Source organism: Nanorana parkeri, unplaced genomic scaffold, assembly GCF_000935625.1.
Source record: "Nanorana parkeri isolate BGI_ZX_2015 unplaced genomic scaffold, ASM93562v1 scaffold947, whole genome shotgun sequence".
NCBI classification, from domain to species: Eukaryota; Metazoa; Chordata; class Amphibia; order Anura; family Dicroglossidae; genus Nanorana; species Nanorana parkeri.
This window is the reverse complement of record NW_017307215.1, coordinates 566,345-583,726: the sequence shown is the minus strand read 5'-3', so window position 1 is coordinate 583,726 and position 17,382 is coordinate 566,345. Positions and strand designations below refer to the sequence as shown.

Here is a 17,382-nt window from a genome sequence, read left to right as displayed (position 1 = left end):
CAACTAGTTATATATACCATCCACTCTCCCATCAGAAATATGTAGAATCCCCCTTCCATCAGTCATATATTCCGCCCTTACTCCCACCAGTCATATATATCATTCCCCCTCCCACCAGTCATATATAACACTCTTGCCTTCAAAAGTCATATATACTGACCCCCCATCAGTCATATATATTGTCCCCCCTCCAACAAGCTATATATATATCTATATATATCAAACCTTTCCCCCCAAGGTCATGTATACCATCCCTCTCCCACCAGTCATATATACCAACCGTCATCTGGTCATATATACTGTTGCAGTCTCACTGCCAGATTTGGGTTTAATATGGGTGATAGGTGACCACTTATAAGTTCTTGCACTTTACATATCAGGCTTTGTCTTCTACTATTTGTTGTATAGTACATGTGATGTGTTCTCTATCTTCTGATCATTAATATCTACCTTGTTCCCTGACAGGCGGCCTGGGAGGAGATGAAGGTGAGTCGTTTCGTAGAATTATCTGTCTTGTAGCTGATAAGATATTATTTTAGATTCACTATATTGTTGTGTCTCCTATCGTCCTCTCATTAATGCTTACTACAACCCGGCTTCTCTGAGACCTTCACTATGTGGCCTGACTGGCTCCAAACAGCCTCCACCCTGAATTCTCCTGAACTCTGCAGAGCAGTACCTGGCCACATGCGCCACGCTCTCCAATCCCTGCACCAAAAAGCCATCTGTCAGGCTATGGACAGGCATTCTCTTCAAAGGAATGGAGACCTGGGCCCACTTGTACAGTAACAGTCAGTCTTAGTCATATAATAACCCCTCCGACAGTCATTTATACCACCCCTTTCCTCCAACATCCCTGCAATGGGAAGCCACCTGTCAGGCTATGGGCACACAATCTATTCAAATGGACAGAGACCCGGGCCCACATGTACAGAGACCGCTCTGCTGAATGCTCCAGTTTTCGGATGGAGGCTGTGTGGCGCCAGACAGGGTGCTCAGTAAAGTACTCCAGATTGTGGCTAGTATGATTTATACTAAAAGTATACCAATGGTATTTTCTATATCCTCATTGTACATCTGTTGTCTTGTGTAGATCTTCCTCAGACTGTGATAACGCGCAGTGCAGGAGGTGATAAGCAGCCAGAGACCATTGCCGACATCCAGGTACGTGTGTGGTCACAGAACGGCGTCTCTGCTTACAAAAGTCTCGTTTTATAAGGTCGAGTAGATTCCGAACTTTTTGTTTTGCTTCTCTGTGATCCATTTTGTTCTAATCGCATGAAGGAATGGTGGAATGTAGGTACCTTTAACGATACCGCGTATTGCGTTCCATGCTGGAACGCAGCTGCTCTGCGACTATGACGACTGTCATGGCTTGCGCTCCATGATGGAAGGCAGCGGCTCGACTCCACCCCGCACGACCTCAGACCCAATATTACCAGAGGAGGAGCTACACACGGCGTTCCACTAATGGAATGTGCGCCCTGCGAGCTCTGAATTGCCCTGCAGCTACGACCACCCCTCGGGACTTACCGAAGGACCCTGATATTGCAACTTCATCCTCCAGTATCCGGCTCCCCCACTTCAGGGACTTGTAGATGACCTCAAACCGCAAGTATTCAACATCCATTCAGGACTGCCTGATGGACTGCGTTTGTTGCTAGAGTTAACTGGTACCTACTATACTGTGACCTCCTGTCTGAACATATACCTACTCCTCAACCTTGTGCACTGCTTGTTAGATATTACGGACTGCCTTATATTCTAACTCTAGGAACTTGATCATCTGCTTGAATGAATACTTACGTCTAATCCTGTGTACCAGTTAATATTGCATACTGAGCCTTCTGGGTTCAACACCGTGACCTCACATAAATACCATATCTTTCCCCCATGGGGCGTATGAATTATACCATAACGGGTACTCCTCAGCTACCTATAGTAATCCCAGTGTATGATGTTAGTAATTCCAAACTCTCCGTAATGAGTCTGAGAGTGACGCCTGGAATTCCAACTGAATAGCCGTTATTCCCCTCGAATATTCCAGGGCTGTGTGATATGCTGTTGATGTTACATACCGCCGCAGTTGAGATCCTGACAAGTAAACTAGGGGCGTTACAGTACCACAAGATCCTGTACCTCAAGATCCTGATCCCATAGAGTTTCTGTTCATCCAAACCAGTACTGACACACCCAGCCTCATTTTTTAAGACCTTCATTTAGGTTTGGATGATAATTGGTGCCTGATTAATTAGGTCATTATTTAACTGGAGCTCCTCATTGATATCTCAGAGTTACCCATCTGTCATGTGTTGACCACCCGAATATTGTTGTCCTTCCTGCAGACGGTTCATGCCGCCAGAAGCTGTAGTTCGGGGCTTTTTTTTTGCTGCCAGGATCTCGTGTGATAAAACGGCCCATCATTCCATTCTCCGCCCGGCCAGAACATGGAATATTTACTTGTTCCATATTTGTAACACACATTGTCATTCCGTTATCTCTTCCAGGAGTGGCTCCATCAACATGCCGACCAATTCACCGGAGATCCAGACAGCCTTCAGGTTATGAACGACCTTCTCGATAAAGTTGCCAAGGAAAACCAAGAGATTCGGCACATTCAGGCCAAACTTCAGGTACCTCCAGCCGTCTATTCCAGGCCCCAAAAAGTCACGGTTCACTGCACAGAACAGACTTATGTTATCGCTAGGGATGCAGGGATGCCGTTTTTTCAGTATCGAGTACCGATATTTATATTTTGGTACTCGACGATACCGGTACTTCCGGTAGCATAGAGCCGGCTTCCCGGGCATTCAGGAAGCCAGGCGGCGTGTCATTACCCACCGCTCGGCTTCTTGATTGCCCGGGTAGCCGACTCCATTCTGTTTGGTCGGCTCGATGCTGATTGGCCAGGAAGCCGGCTTCCTGGCCAATCGGCATCGAGGCCGGCCAAACAGATCTGACAATATGGTGACACGACCCCCACCCTGCAGGCACCTCATTCCCCTCACATAGATCCTTAGTAGCAGTCATTACTGTACCAGTCCCTCGGCCAGCTGGGCAGACACCGCTCTCCAGGATCTGCCCACGTCTCCTGTGTGCACAGCGCCCACGTGATCGGCCCTCAGCCTGCTACTGCTCAGCGCTCTCATTCAGAAATCTTGTGCACGCGCAGTAGCAAGCTGAGGGCCGATCACGTGGGCGCTGTGCACAGTAGACGTGGGCAGATCCCGAAGAGCTTGGAGAGCGGTGTCTGCCCAGCTGGCCGGGGGACTGGTACAGTAATCACTGCTGCTAAGGCTCTATGTGAGGGGAATGATTTGTCTGCAGGGTGGGGGTCGTGTCGCCATATTATCAGATTTGTTTGCCCGGCTCAACACTGATTGGCCAGGAAGGCGGCTTCCCAGCCAATCAGCATCGAGCCGGCCAAACAGCATTGAACCAGGTTACCGGCTCCATGTTCCCTTGCGGCACTGCCGGTCAGAGGAAGTCTCCGCCTGACCAGAAGTTCCAGTATCGGAAAAGGTATCAGAGCATTTGGGCAAGTACGAGTACTCACCCACATACTCGGTATCGGCACCAATACCGATACTAGTATCAGTGCATCCCTAGTTATCATTATATATTCTGGTTTGCTTCACAGATTGGAATTATATGTGAATGGGGGCAGCCAAATCTGCTCATTTTATACATGTACTTTCTTAGAACTTCTACATGATGTGCTTTGAAGAGGACCTGTTTTTAAAAGTCACATGTAACAAAAATCAGCAGGGCATATCTTAGCATTACCAACTCAGATCTTTATTATGTCACCAGGTTGGGTTCACCATCGCAGCCCCTTCTGGGCATACTTCTGCTAGTGCGACCTGACTCCTAGGCAAAGGTCACAAGGTCTCTGGTTGAAAGGCGCCTGTAAGAACTATGGCTAGCACGACTGAATTGCATTTGGAAGTGCACAGTCCAAGGCTGTTATTTGTATCTTTGCTTCACTAATTGGTGGTTCACCTCCCCAGAACAAGCATGTTTGTATCAGGTGTCATGGCACAAACGTGTTCCTGGATGACCTTATCCTGAAGGACCCTAGTCCTCAAGCATCTACCTACCAAAACAAGTCGACAGTAGAATGCCACCCCCCTATCATTCTAAATGGTTTCCTTTAACACTCCTTTTATCTTGTCACAAGTCTGTGGGTCATCTCAGACTCAGAACTGATTTTTATCTGAGCTGCTACATCATATAGTTATGTAAATATGGAGCAGCAAGTGCGTAAACTTATGAAAGTCACCTCAAATGATTAACATCAATATATTTATTACAGGCTCAGAAGGAGGAACTGGAAGTGTTGCTGCATGGCGAAGACAAAGCCACTCAGGAGTCGCAACAGTTTAGATTGACGAACGAGAATGAGAGGCTAAAAGAGGCTCTTCTCCGAGAAGAGACTGGTCATCTCTTTGCAAAGGAGGAACTGCAGACCCTGCAGGAGAAACTGGAGACCATAGAGGCCAATAATGCAGATAAGGAGGGCTTGACCTCTGAGAACACCCAGCTGGAAGCAGACCTGGAGGCCTCACAGAGCCAGATTGAGGGATTTCTGACTCAAAAGGAGACTCTGGTGGCAGAGTCTCAGATGCTTCGTCAGGAGTTGGACAAGCTGCGGTCATTGGTGGCCTCTATCAGACAGGATCTAGACAGCATGACGTCCAACACCACTGAGGGGGGTGAGGAGAAAGGTTTACAAAGCCAAATCATGGAGATGAGCAGCAGATTGGCAATGGAGGCTCAGAGGTCTGAGACATGGGAGAAGACTTATGTGGAGCATGCACAGAAAAGGAAAGAACTTGTTGGGGAGGAGAAGAAACCCTTTGGTCGTAAAGAGTGGAAGAAAGGTGATAAGCTGAGCAAAGGTTCAGATTCAGCTACAGCCGGGGAGCAGTTAGGGAAGCCACATTTTAAACATGGCAAGGAACATGGAAAAAGATGGACAGAAGATGGACAAACCGAATCACAGCATGAAGAATGGAAGGGTAAAAAGCATGAAGATAAGCAGCAGGGGCGGGAAAAGAAGCATCGGCACTGGGAGGGAGAGAAAACTGGGATGGAAGATAAAGAGCGTCATCCACATGAGTCTGAAGGCTGGAAGGACAAAGGCAAAGATAACCATTCAAAAGAGCCTTCCCATGATCCTGACAGTGAGAGAAACTGGAAGGACAAACACTCTCGCCATCACCACGGAGAAGCAGGAAATGGTTTCCATCCTCGCAAGGGCCAGAAAGAGTTTTCAGAAGCCCACAAACATGGAGAGGACAGGAAACGGGAACATGGGGACAAAGCCCATGGCAAAGAACACCGACACCATGACCATAACAAGTTCTGGAAGAAGCTCTCCGACCATCAGTACCGAGTTCCAGAAGGATGCTCCGGCCTGGAAGACTGTGCCCGTAAAGATGGAATTGACCTTTTCAACGTAGACCTGAAACCAGTTCAGAGGAAGCGATTCGAAGAGATCCTGCAGAACTACCTGACCAAGTCAGATCTCTCGAAACACCTGCCTGAGCTGGTACCTCTTCTCGACGGCTTCTTCGACGGGCCTTACTTCTCCCACCATAAAATCCGCTTTAAGGACTTTGTGGATGATGTGGAGGACTTCCTAGAAGACTTGGCAAAGAAGGAGACTGGGGACGATGACCTCGTGGATGATTTTGAGAGATTTGTGTACACCAGCTTCTTTGGAGATGCTGCTATTAAGAAAAGGTGAGTAGCTCTTTATCGGATGTCAATGCGTGTCCTTCTACATTGCACTCTCCTGGTTTCGGTGAGCTGGAGATGGATTTATAAATGCACTGGGGAGCTCCTTTTTTGGCACAGCATTGAAGGTTTATGAGGATCCAATTTCCTGGGCTCATTTGTCTCACAGTCTCCCTTCCTAACCCCTTAACTAGCATTACTTAAACATCCCATCCTATACAAGTCTATGGAGTGTTAGCGTGGGCAACCAGGAACTAGATTTTTACCCCCTGGGATGTAGACAGTACATGAAGCTGCCACTGTCAGAGGAGGTCAGTAAGCACCCATGGGGCGAATGGTCACTTAGACTAGTTAAAGGAGCTAAGGAGGGGGGGCTGTGGAGGTTTTGTAGAATAAGTAAACTTGTTCTTTAAAGTACATATGATCACTTCAAAAACTCCCAAAGCCAGTAAGTTCTTCAACTAATGAGAAGGATCTTATCCTATAGGGCTGCAGTTAATGATTATTTTCATAACTGATTAGTTGCCGATTATTTTTTCAATTAATCGATTAGTTGTATTAAAAATATATATATATCTCTCTCTCCCCCTCTCTCTCTCTTCTTCTCTCCCCTCTCTCTCTCTCTTCTTCTCTCCCCTCTCTCTATCTCTCCCCTCTCTCCCCTCTCTCTCCCCTCTCTCTCTTCTCTCTCCCCTCTCTCTCTTCTCTCTCTCTCTCTCTCTCCTCCCTCTCTCTCTCTCCTCTCTCTCTCTTTCCCCTCTCTCTCTCTCTTCCCCCTCTCTCTCTCTCCCCAACTAATCGATAATAAGAATAGTTGCCAACTATTCTCATTATCGATTATAATCGATTAGTTGTTGCAGCCCTATTATTCTATAATATATTGTAATAAGCCTGGTATATGACTTCAGTAAGTGGAAGCATATGTCCGGAACATAATGTATGCGGCCAACTTATGAAAAATTGCTGAAGGCCCAATATATAGGTCGTCTTAATGATCAAACTGTTTAAAGCAGTCATGCTTTTCTTCTTTTTAGCACAGGATTGCTTGGACGGACTATAAACAGCTTGATCAGAAGTGTTGGTAATAATTTTAAGGGATTCAGCTATCTCTGACCTTCCTAGGGGGCAATAACCAGCCTTTAAAGGGTCTCATCATGAAGATTTAAAAACTTATAGTTATATCTTCTTGCAAGCTGGGCCAATCCTTCAGTTTTCTGTGGATTAAAGGGAACAATACAAAGTCCCAGGTGTCTGCTGCTGTCCAAAGACAGAATCTTGTCATGGCCGTTTTTTCTGTGATTTGGTCAAGGGCAGGCAGATTTCCTGTTCATCATTCTCTGTTTGATATCTGCCTACAGGCAGTCATGACCAAATCATTACTACACGTGTAGTCTATTTTTCCCCAACTCCAGAGCTACATTTTTAGTCTGAGAACAGTGACACCATTTACAATGTTCTGAGTAGTAGGGATGCAGCGATACTAGTATTAGTATTGGTGCCGATGCCGAGTATTGAGGCGAGAACTCATACTCGCCCAAATGCTCCGATGCCTAGCCTGATACCTGAGCTTCTGGTACCAGGAAGCCGGGCAGCAAGTCATTACACTCTGCCCGGCTTCCTGATTGGCCGGGATGCCGGCTCCATGCTCCCTCGTCACTTGGTGACGAGGGAGCATGGAGCCAGCTCCCTGGCCAATCAGGAAGCTGGGCAGCGTGTCATGACTTGTCGCCTAGCTTCCTGATTGGTTGGGAAGCCAGCCAATCAGGAAACCGGATGGCGAGTCATTACCTGCCCCCTGGCTTTCTGATTGGCCAGAAGCCGGCTTCATGCTCCTTGGTCACTCGTTGCCCGGATTCCTGATTAGCCAGCTTCTCGGCCAATCAGAAAGCTGGGCAATGAGTCATTACACGGTGCCAAGCTTCCTGATTGGCCAGAAAGCCGGCTCAATGCTTCCTCGTCACTGGGAAGCCAGGTGGTGAGTCATTACACGCCGTCTGGCTTCCTTCATGGGACTTCCGGTGTCGGCAAGTAACAGAAAAAGAATATCAGTACTCGATACCAAAAAATCGGTATCGGTGCATCCCTACTGAGTATTTCTAGCCTAATTGTTGCAGAACTAGTACGTGCTCCGAGAGTCGGGAATCACAGCTCCCATCTAAGTCTGATTTATCATTGAAACGTTCTTCATAATAACTGAATTGATGTCAGTTCTGTGTCTGTCTGACTGGTAGCACTTCCTCTAATAACATGTTCAGGTCTCCGTGAATTCCTTTTCTAGATCTAAAAAGAAAGATGGCCACCGAAAGAGCTACAAATTGGACCGCCAACACAATCCCAAAAAACTGGAGGACACCTCCGAATCTGAACTCAACCAAACTAACCCAAACTATACAAACAAGAAAGGCTTCAAAGTAGATGGAGATAATCATAACTCCGAACCCTACAAGGGGAAGTATAAGACGGATGAAAAGGACAAGTCACCAAACCATTATTATGACGAGGACAGAAATGGTCATGGATGGAAGAATCATAAAAAGTATGACAAAGATGGAAAATACCATCAGAAAAGCCATCAGGAAACATCGGGACATTACTTCAACCAGACCAGAGATTCCGTTCATGAGATGGGAGAGTGGCATCATAAAAAGCCCAAGTACAACACCAAAGATCACAATCACGGTTACAGATCCTACCATGAAGACTACCATGACCGAAAAGAGGATGGTAAACATTTTCATGAGCAAAAACCTTATAAAAAACGAGAGGAGCACAAAGACGGACAGGGACACCACTACCACAAGAACCAGTTTGATACAGAAGACCTTGAACATCCACGAGGAAAGCACAGACATGAACACAAGCACAAAAACAGCCCATCTTTTGTTGACCACAATGAAGACACAGAAAAGCCATTTCACCATGAACATAAGCCATACGGGAGGAAACAGGAGAAAAATGACATTATTGAGTATTATCGGTCACCAGATGGTCACCACCATGGAAACAAGCCATGGAAGGAGGGAGGGGATCAGCGACATGAACACAAACCATTGAAACAAGGTGAGGGTGACCGCCATGAACACAAGCCTTGGAAACAAGGTGAGGGTGGCCGCCATGAACACAAACCATTGAAACAAGGTGAGGGTGACCGCCATGAACATAAATCATGGAAACAAGGTGAGGGTGACCACCATGAACATAAATCATGGAAACAAGGTGAGGGTGACCGCCATGAACAGAAACCATGCAAACAAGGTGAGGGTGACCACCATGAACACAAGCCTTGGAAGCAAGGTGAGGGTGACCCCCATGAACAGAAACCATGGAAACAAGGTGAGGGTGACCGCCATGAACACAAGCCTTGGAAGCAAGGTAAGGGTGACCGCCATGAACACAAGCCCTGGAATCATGGTGAGGGTGACTGCCATGAACACAAGCCGTGGAAGCATGGTGAGGGTGACCACCATGAACACAAGCCTTGGAAGCATGGTGAGGGTGACCGCCATGAACACAAGTCAATGAAACAAGGTGAGGGTGGCCACCATGAGCACAAGCAATGGAAGCAAGGTGAGGGTGATCACTATGAACACAAGCCATGGAAGGATGGTGACCATGGGCATGGAAAACCTAAACATCATGAAGGTAATTTTGATAGATCCAACAAAGCTTACCCCTCACAACCTTACTATGACAAGCATGATGACCACAAACAGAAACCCCACCATGGCAAGGAAGATGACCACAAACAGAAACCCCACCATGGCAAGGAAGATGACCACAAACAGAAACCCCACCATGGCAAGGAAGATGACCACAAACAGAAACCCCACCATGGCAAGGAAGATGACCACAAACAGAAACCCAACCATGGCAAGGAAGATGACCACAAACAGAAACCCAACCATGGCAAAGAAGATGACCACAAACAAAAATCCTACCATGGCAACAAAGATGACCACAAACAGAAACCCTACCAGGGCAAGAAAGATGACCACAAACAGAAACCCAACCAGGGCAAGGAAGATGACCACAAACAGAAACCCAACCAGGGCAAGGAAGATGACCACAAACAGAAACCCCACCAAGGCAAGGAAGATGACCACAAACAGAAACCCCACCATGGCAAGGAAGATGACCACAAACAGAAACCCAACCATGGCAAGGAAGATGACCACAAACAGAAACCCAACCATGGCAAAGAAGATGACCACAAACAAAAATCCTACCATGGCAACAAAGATGACCACAAACAGAAACCCTACCAGGGCAAGAAAGATGACCACAAACAGAAACCCAACCAGGGCAAGGAAGATGACCACAAACAGAAACCCAACCAGGGCAAGGAAGATGACCACAAACAGAAACCCAACCATGGCAAGAAAGATGACCACAAACAGAAACCCAACCATGGCAAAGAAGATGACCACAAACAGAAACTCTCCAAGGACAAGTTCGATGACAACAAACATTGATCCCATTATGACAAGTATGATGACAGTAAGCAATAACACAGATCCAACCACAAGGATCATAAAAAAAATGAGGACTAATAGTTTCTATCACAACACATAGTACATGAAGATGCTGAAATTCAACGTGAACCCTCCTACACGCAAGCCCAGCACCATGACCACAAGGAGTACTAAGCTTCACACTAGGCTTGCACATCAACACCCATCTTTCTTGTGAACCTCCTCATGGACTTGTGGACAGTGTCTAGTAAATGGCCGCTTTGCAAGGACACTAGATGTCCTCCAAGTTTGTTTTCAACAAACCTTGCTGTGCCTTCACTTGCAACAGAGACACATTGAGCAGCAAATTTTGGCAAAAGGTCCCTGTTACCCAAGATTTGTTTTATACGTTAAAGGAAAAGTTACAAGGCCATCAGGCTGCTGGTGGTTGATGTTCGCAGGCCAGAAGATAGGAAGTTCTGTTACACAATGCCACCCCTCTGCTCATGAATGTTTCACTGGTCAGCAGCCATCACTGTTACATTTGATGCTAGGACTGTTCTTTTGTTTGTGAAGCTCTTCCCCCTTGCACAGAGTCCGTCGTGTCTTATAAGAGCCGTCCCTGGTCCTTTTTGCCGATCGTGTCTTCTGAGAGCCGTCCCTGGTCCTTTTTGCCGATCATGTCTTCTGAGAGCCGTCCCTGGTCCTTTTTGCCGATCGTGTCTTCTGAGAGCCGTCCCTGGTCCTTTTTGCCGATCGTGTCTTCTGAGAGCCGTCCCTGGTCCTTTTTGCCGATCGTGTCTTCTGAGAGCCGTCCCTGGTCCTTTTTGCCGATCGTGTCTTCTGAGAGCCGTCCCTGGTCCTTTTTGCCGATCGTGTCTTCTGAGAGCCGTCCCTGGTCCTTTTTGCCGATCGTGTCTTCTGAGAGCCGTCCCTGGTCCTTTTTGCCGATCGTGTCTTCTGAGAGCCGTCCCTGGTCCTTTTTGCCGATCGTGTCTTCTGAGAGCCGTCCCTGGTCCTTTTTGCCGATCGTGTCTTCTGAGAGCCGTCCCTGGTCCTTTTTGCCGATCGTGTCTTCTGAGAGCCGTCCCTGGTCCTTTTTGCCGATCGTGTCTTCTGAGAGCCGTCCCTGGTCCTTTTTGCCGATCGTGTCTTCTGAGAGCCGTCCCTGGTCCTTTTTGCCGATCGTGTCTTCTGAGAGCCGTCCCTGGTCCTTTTTGCCGATCGTGTCTTCTGAGAGCCGTCCCTGGTCCTTTTTGCCGATCGTGTCTTCTGAGAGCCGTCCCTGGTCCTTTTTGCCGATCGTGTCTTCTGAGAGCCGTCCCTGGTCCTTTTTGCCGATCGTGTCTTCTGAGAGCCGTCCCTGGTCCTTTTTGCCGATCGTGTCTTCTGAGAGCCGTCCCTGGTCCTTTTTGCCGATCGTGTCTTCTGAGAGCCGTCCCTGGTCCTTTTTGCCGATCGTGTCTTCTGAGAGCCGTCCCTGGTCCTTTTTGCCGATCGTGTCTTCTGAGAGCCGTCCCTGGTCCTTTTTGCCGATCGTGTCTTCTGAGAGCCGTCCCTGGTCCTTTTTGCCGATCGTGTCTTCTGAGAGCCGTCCCTGGTCCTTTTTGCCGATCGTGTCTTCTGAGAGCCGTCCCTGGTCCTTTTTGCCGATCGTGTCTTCTGAGAGCCGTCCCTGGTCCTTTTTGCCGATCGTGTCTTCTGAGAGCCGTCCCTGGTCCTTTTTGCCGATCGTGTCTTCTGAGAGCCGTCCCTGGTCCTTTTTGCCGATCGTGTCTTCTGAGAGCCGTCCCTGGTCCTTTTTGCCGATCGTGTCTTCTGAGAGCCGTCCCTGGTCCTTTTTGCCGATCGTGTCTTCTGAGAGCCGTCCCTGGTCCTTTTTGCCGATCGTGTCTTCTGAGAGCCGTCCCTGGTCCTTTTTGCCGATCGTGTCTTCTGAGAGCCGTCCCTGGTCCTTTTTGCCGATCGTGTCTTCTGAGAGCCGTCCCTGGTCCTTTTTGCCGATCGTGTCTTCTGAGAGCCGTCCCTGGTCCTTTTTGCCGATCATGTCTTCTGAGAGCCGTCCCTGGTCCTTTTTGCCGATCGTGTCTTATGAGAGCCGCCCCTGGTCCTTTTTGCCGATCATGTCTTTATGAGAGCCGTCCCTGGTCCTTTTTGCCGATCCTGTCATATGAGAACCGGCCCTGGCCCTTCTTGCCGATCGTGTCTTATGAGAGCCATCCCTGGTCTTTTTTGCCGATCGTGTCTTATGAAAGCCGCCCCTGGTCCTTTTTGACGATCGTGTCTTATGAGAGCCGCTCCTTGTCCTTTTTGCCTTAACTACTAGTGCCTTACCCTGCAGTCAGGAGACTTCAGAACCAGCCGATAACAAACATTTCCAGATTCATTTTCAAATGATATTCCAAAACTCTGACTACTTGTATGTTTCAAATTTTCACAAAAATTATATTTCTTTCGTAGTGTCCTTTTTCATAACTATCTTTGGAGTCAACCTAAAGAGAACCTCCCTTGGCAAAATGAAGGTCCACTTTTTTGCCTGTCCCCTCCAACTCATGTTTTTTTTTTCTAATGGTTGGCTTTTTAAAGCCATTTATGTTGGGGGATGGGGGGAGACAGAAAGTAGACCTTCCGTTTGCAATGAAAGGTCCACTCTAAAGTGTGACTCAAGACAAACATTTTGGATGGAGTGGAGAGGGATTAGAAGACCCGTCAGGTGTTTATTGCTGTCTGTGTCCTTGTTAGGAAGATTCATCCTCTCTGTTTGTCCTGGTGAGTGTTATCACTGAAAGTAAAAGAAAACCCCAAATTTTGGGTTGTCGCCAGAACAGGAATAGATGGGAAGTCTTCCAATGTTGATCCTTCTGACTACCAGGGATTTACATCTCTTTGGAGGGATATCTTCTCACCTCCTCGTGTGGCTATTGGACAGGAAGTGAAGTGAAGTATTCCAGTGGAATACTTCTGATTACCATGGATTTCCTTCTCATTGGAAGAATTACCTTTCATTTCCTCGTGTGGCTATCGGACAGGAAGTGAAGGGATATCTTCCAATGGTGACTCTTTTTCTCTCTCTTTGGAGGGATTTCCTCTTGTAGCTATTGGGCAGGAAGTGAAGGGATATCTTCCAGTGGTGACCCTTCTGACTACCAGGGATTTCCCTCTCTTCCTCTTGTGGCTATCAGACAGGAAGTGAAGGGATATCTTCCAATGGTGACTCTTTTTCTCTCTCTTTGGAGGGATTTCCTCTTGTAGCTATTGGGCAGGAAGTGAAGGGATATCTTCCAGTGGTGACCCTTCTGACTACCAGGGATTTCCCTCTCTTCCTCTTGTGGCTATCAGACAGGAAGTGACTGGAAATCTTCCAATGGTGACCCTTCTGACTACCAGGGATTTCTCTCTCTTTGGAGGGATTTCCTCTTGTAGCTATTGGGCAGGAAGTGAAGTGATATCTTCCAGTGGTGACCCTTCTGACTACCATGGATTTCCATCTCATTGGAAGAATTACCTTTCATTTCCTCGTATGGCTATCGGACAGGAAGTGAAGGGATTTCTTCCAATGGTGACCCTTCTGACTATCAGGGATTTCTCTCTCTTTGGAGGGATTTCCTCTCACTTCCTCTTGTAGCTATTGGGCAGGAAGTGAAGGGATATTTTCCAATGGTGACTCTTCTGACTACCAGTGATTTTCCTCTTGTGGCTATTGGACAAGAGGTGACTGGAAATCTTCCAATGGTGACCCTTCTGACTACCAGGGATTTCTCTCTTTTTGGTGGGATTTCCTCTCACTTCCTCTTGTGACTATCAGACAGGAAGTGAAGGGAAATGTTTCAATGGTAACCCATCAGACTACCGGTGATTTCTCTCTCTTCGGAGGGATTTCTCCTCACCTCCTCTTGTGGCTATCAGACAGTAGGTGAAGGGAAGTCTTCCAGTGGTGACCCTTCTGACTACCAGGGATTTCCTTCTCATTGGAAGGATTACCTTTCATTTCCTCATGTGGCTATTGGACAGGAAGTGAAGGGAAATCTCCCCAATGGGACACAGACTGTAACAAAAAAAAGCTGACAGAGGTTATAACCCTCTCTGCCACTATCCAAAATTTCACCATTTAAAAAAAAATGTTTTATATCTTGTTTTGCTCTATTGACAGTGTTTTCTGCCTCCTTAGCAGCTCTTTGTGTGCCACATAGCGCTGACATAGTTGCAATTTCGCTTAATTTAAGAAAGGGATTCAAAAAAGCTACAAAAATGTTTTTGTTTTTGTATTTGAACGTAGTGTTTATGAACCGAGTGGCTTTATGAGTTCTTTATGTCTTGTCGTTAATCACATTTGTATTGAAGCCTCACTGCCCATTGCCGCTCCGCACTGAACCGGCGTTGAATGTATGAAGTGGTCCCCTCATCGGGGACATATTTCGGCCGGTAGTAGTTAGGACTCCGGAACTGCTTTTGTTTTTGTAATATTATTATTAATGTGTGATGTTTTTGACTTTTTTAGGAGTTTTTTTGGGGGGGAAAGTTGTGACACTTTTCTTCCGCAGCTAATCACTCGAGGCGTGTTTTTGCCGCACGGCGGCCGCCGTGCACTGGGATGTTTTAGTGTGTGTGTGTGTGTGTCGTTTGCTGTTTAATTTAATCCCAACTGTCGTTGGACTAATGCACTTTGACAATAAAAACAACATTTCAAAAAGTTTCTGGAGTCTTCACTGGCTGGCGGCAGGGAGGTGGAATGGAGCTTTGTGTTGGGTCTAGAGTCAGGACTTGGCCTTTTAAAGGCTTAGTCCACCTTCAGGAAAACATTTTTATTTATTTTTTTGCATTCAGGTCTGCAGAGCATTGCAACCGCCAGCAGTGCATCAGGGCAGAGCAGTAGCTAGCTCCTTTTTGTGCCCGAGGCAAGAACAGAATTGAGCCCCTCCCCCAAGGTTATTTTGAGGAAAGTACATAGATAACAAGGAAAAGAATGACAGAGGGGATTATGGGGCGATAGGGATGGAGGATGGGGAGTAAAAGGGGTTTTAAGGGGATGATGGGGACATGGAGTGATGAGGACAGAGCAAGGGAGTAAAATGGATTTCTAAGGGAATGATGGGGGCAGAGCATGGGGACATGGAGTGATAAGGACAGAGCAGGGGAGTAAAATGGATTTTTAAGGGGGTGATGGGGACATGGAGTGATGAGGACAGAGCAGGGGAGTAAAATGGATTTTAAGGGGTGATGGGCGTAGTGTTCAAATATATGGCGGGAAGTATAAATATATATCTACCCAAATATATGTATTTATATGCGTTGTGAAAATCCAGGCAACCTCAGTACTTTTCCAGAGAGTAGCGTTTAATTGGATCAAAGTAACAGATGAACAGGAACAGTCCAACAGAGTAATACAGAGTCAAATATCTAGACCTCAGATGACAAAGGGTTCCATGATGACCTACTCTATCTACCCAGCATATATCTCCAATCTATATATGCACCTCTAAGCCTCTCTTCATGACTCTGACCTCCTCTTCCTTCTCAGCCACCTTAGGCTTTCTATTCATATACAGTTTAGTGCCATTCACTAACCCTTAATGGATTCTGATTGGCTGGTCTAATTACCCCTTTGAAACAGGTTTTGACAAAATTCCCTACAGCTGTTCCACTGTGTACAATCAACAAAACAGGGCGGTCCACTGGTCAATAAACTAACACAATAAAAACATAGTTAGCATAGGTGTTTTAAATAACATCAGCTAAAAAGAATGCAATACATGAGAATACACCCGAAATATACCCCGAATATATCTACTTCAATCATAATTTACAACAATGGGGACATGGAGTGATAAGGACAGAGCAGGGGAGTAAAATGGATATTTAGGGAGTGATGGGGACATGGAGTGATAAGGACAGAGCAGGGGAGTAAAATGGATATTTAGGGAGTGATGTGGACAGAGCATGGGAGACATGGAGTGATGAGGACAGAGCAGGGGAGTAAAATTGATTTTTAAGGGAATGATGGGGGCAGAGCATGGGGACATGGAGTGATGAGAACAGAGCAGGTGAGTAAAATTGATTTTTAAGGCAATGATGGGGACATGGAGTGATGAGGACAGAGCAGGGGAGTAAAAGGAGATTTTAAGGGGGTGATGGGGACAGCAGAGATCATTTGAAGATGGGGACAGAGCAAAGAGAAGTAAAAGGGATATTGTGCTTTTGCTCAGCGAGGGATCGAGGCAACGTGAAGACGTCCGGCACTGTAGGGGAGTACAAAGTCATAGGACGCAGTCTTCCTACTGCTCAGGCACCTATTCCACCACTTTATCCGATGCAAGTTTTTACACCCAACCATGTTGTTGCAAAGTCTCGTTTTTGGTACTTTGTCTCTCAACTGAAAAAGATGAAGAAAGCATCTGGAGAGATTGTGGACACGTTTTTCAGAGGTCTCCATTCAGATCATGATGGTTGAGGTGATTCCTGCCAACAAGTGTTGCAGACCTGCCCTCAAGCAGTTCCACGGTTAGATGATCAAGTTCCCTCTACTGCCGAGGGTTCTGCGATGCCAGCACAAGCCCCACTTCACCACCAAGAGACCAAACACCTTCTTTTAAGCAAGTCAGGAGCTGGCTCCTTACTTTCTGGTCAAATAAAATTATCTGTGAAAAAAAAGGGGATTTTGTAAGGGGTGACGGGGATAGAGCAGGAAGAGATCAGCACTGCATCCCAATCCCAAAGCACCCACCCACCTCTTACCCCCACAGGGCAGCAGGTTCGGCCCTAGATGCGCCCCCAGTGCCTTACTCGCCTCACCCTTCCTATGGCCCTGCGTCAGGGGTGCAATGCACATTGTTCAGCCCCAGGTCTGTACCTACCATTATGGGGCTGGAGGAAGGGAACAAGGTACCGTGACATCACTGCATTGTGGCCCGCCCAGCTCACTGATGTCACTGTCAGAGCGTCTTTGGTTGCTAAGAGCTGGGTGAGGAGAAATTTATTATATATGGCCCTTACATTCTCCCAGACGGACTCTTGGCACCCTGGGACGGCCTGGCCGGAAAGGGTGCAGCAGAAACGTTCTCATACCCAGCTGCATAAACTCATCTTCCCTGTGCTGCCCTGCGGGGGGGAGGACATGTGACTCATATGGCCCCCTCCCTCGTACTTGGCAGCCTGATACCTTAAAACCACTGCCCACCACACTGCCGCTGTA

The 17,382-nt window shown here is 47.2% G+C and overlaps 3 protein-coding genes across 3 annotated transcripts in view; 2 read left to right on the top strand and 1 right to left on the bottom strand.

Moving 5' to 3' along the window:
- PBXIP1 (PBX homeobox interacting protein 1) overlaps positions 1 to 8,890 on the top strand; it is a 14,070-nt gene extending 5,180 nt beyond the window's left edge. Inside the window, exons 5-10 of the mRNA XM_018566397.1 lie at positions 466 to 486; positions 1,094 to 1,164; positions 2,508 to 2,633; positions 4,316 to 5,748; positions 8,021 to 8,802; positions 8,886 to 8,890. Coding sequence (XP_018421899.1) covers positions 466 to 486; positions 1,094 to 1,164; positions 2,508 to 2,633; positions 4,316 to 5,748; positions 8,021 to 8,802; positions 8,886 to 8,890 — 2,438 coding nt within the window. The remainder of the gene's footprint in view (positions 1 to 465; positions 487 to 1,093; positions 1,165 to 2,507; positions 2,634 to 4,315; positions 5,749 to 8,020; positions 8,803 to 8,885) is intronic.
- On the top strand, positions 8,891 to 10,314 carry LOC108795193. Its single transcript, XM_018566396.1, has 3 exons — positions 8,891 to 9,231; positions 9,271 to 9,403; positions 10,142 to 10,314. Exons 1-3 carry the CDS (start codon positions 8,896 to 8,898, stop codon positions 10,312 to 10,314), a joined length of 642 nt encoding a protein of 213 aa, XP_018421898.1. The 5' UTR covers positions 8,891 to 8,895.
- Positions 10,315 to 10,800: 486 nt separating this feature from the next.
- On the bottom strand, positions 10,801 to 12,240 carry LOC108795192 (antho-RFamide neuropeptides type 2-like). The gene has a single exon (XM_018566395.1). It carries the CDS (start codon positions 12,238 to 12,240, stop codon positions 10,801 to 10,803), a length of 1,440 nt encoding a protein of 479 aa, XP_018421897.1.
- Positions 12,241 to 17,382: the final 5,142 nt, after the last annotated feature.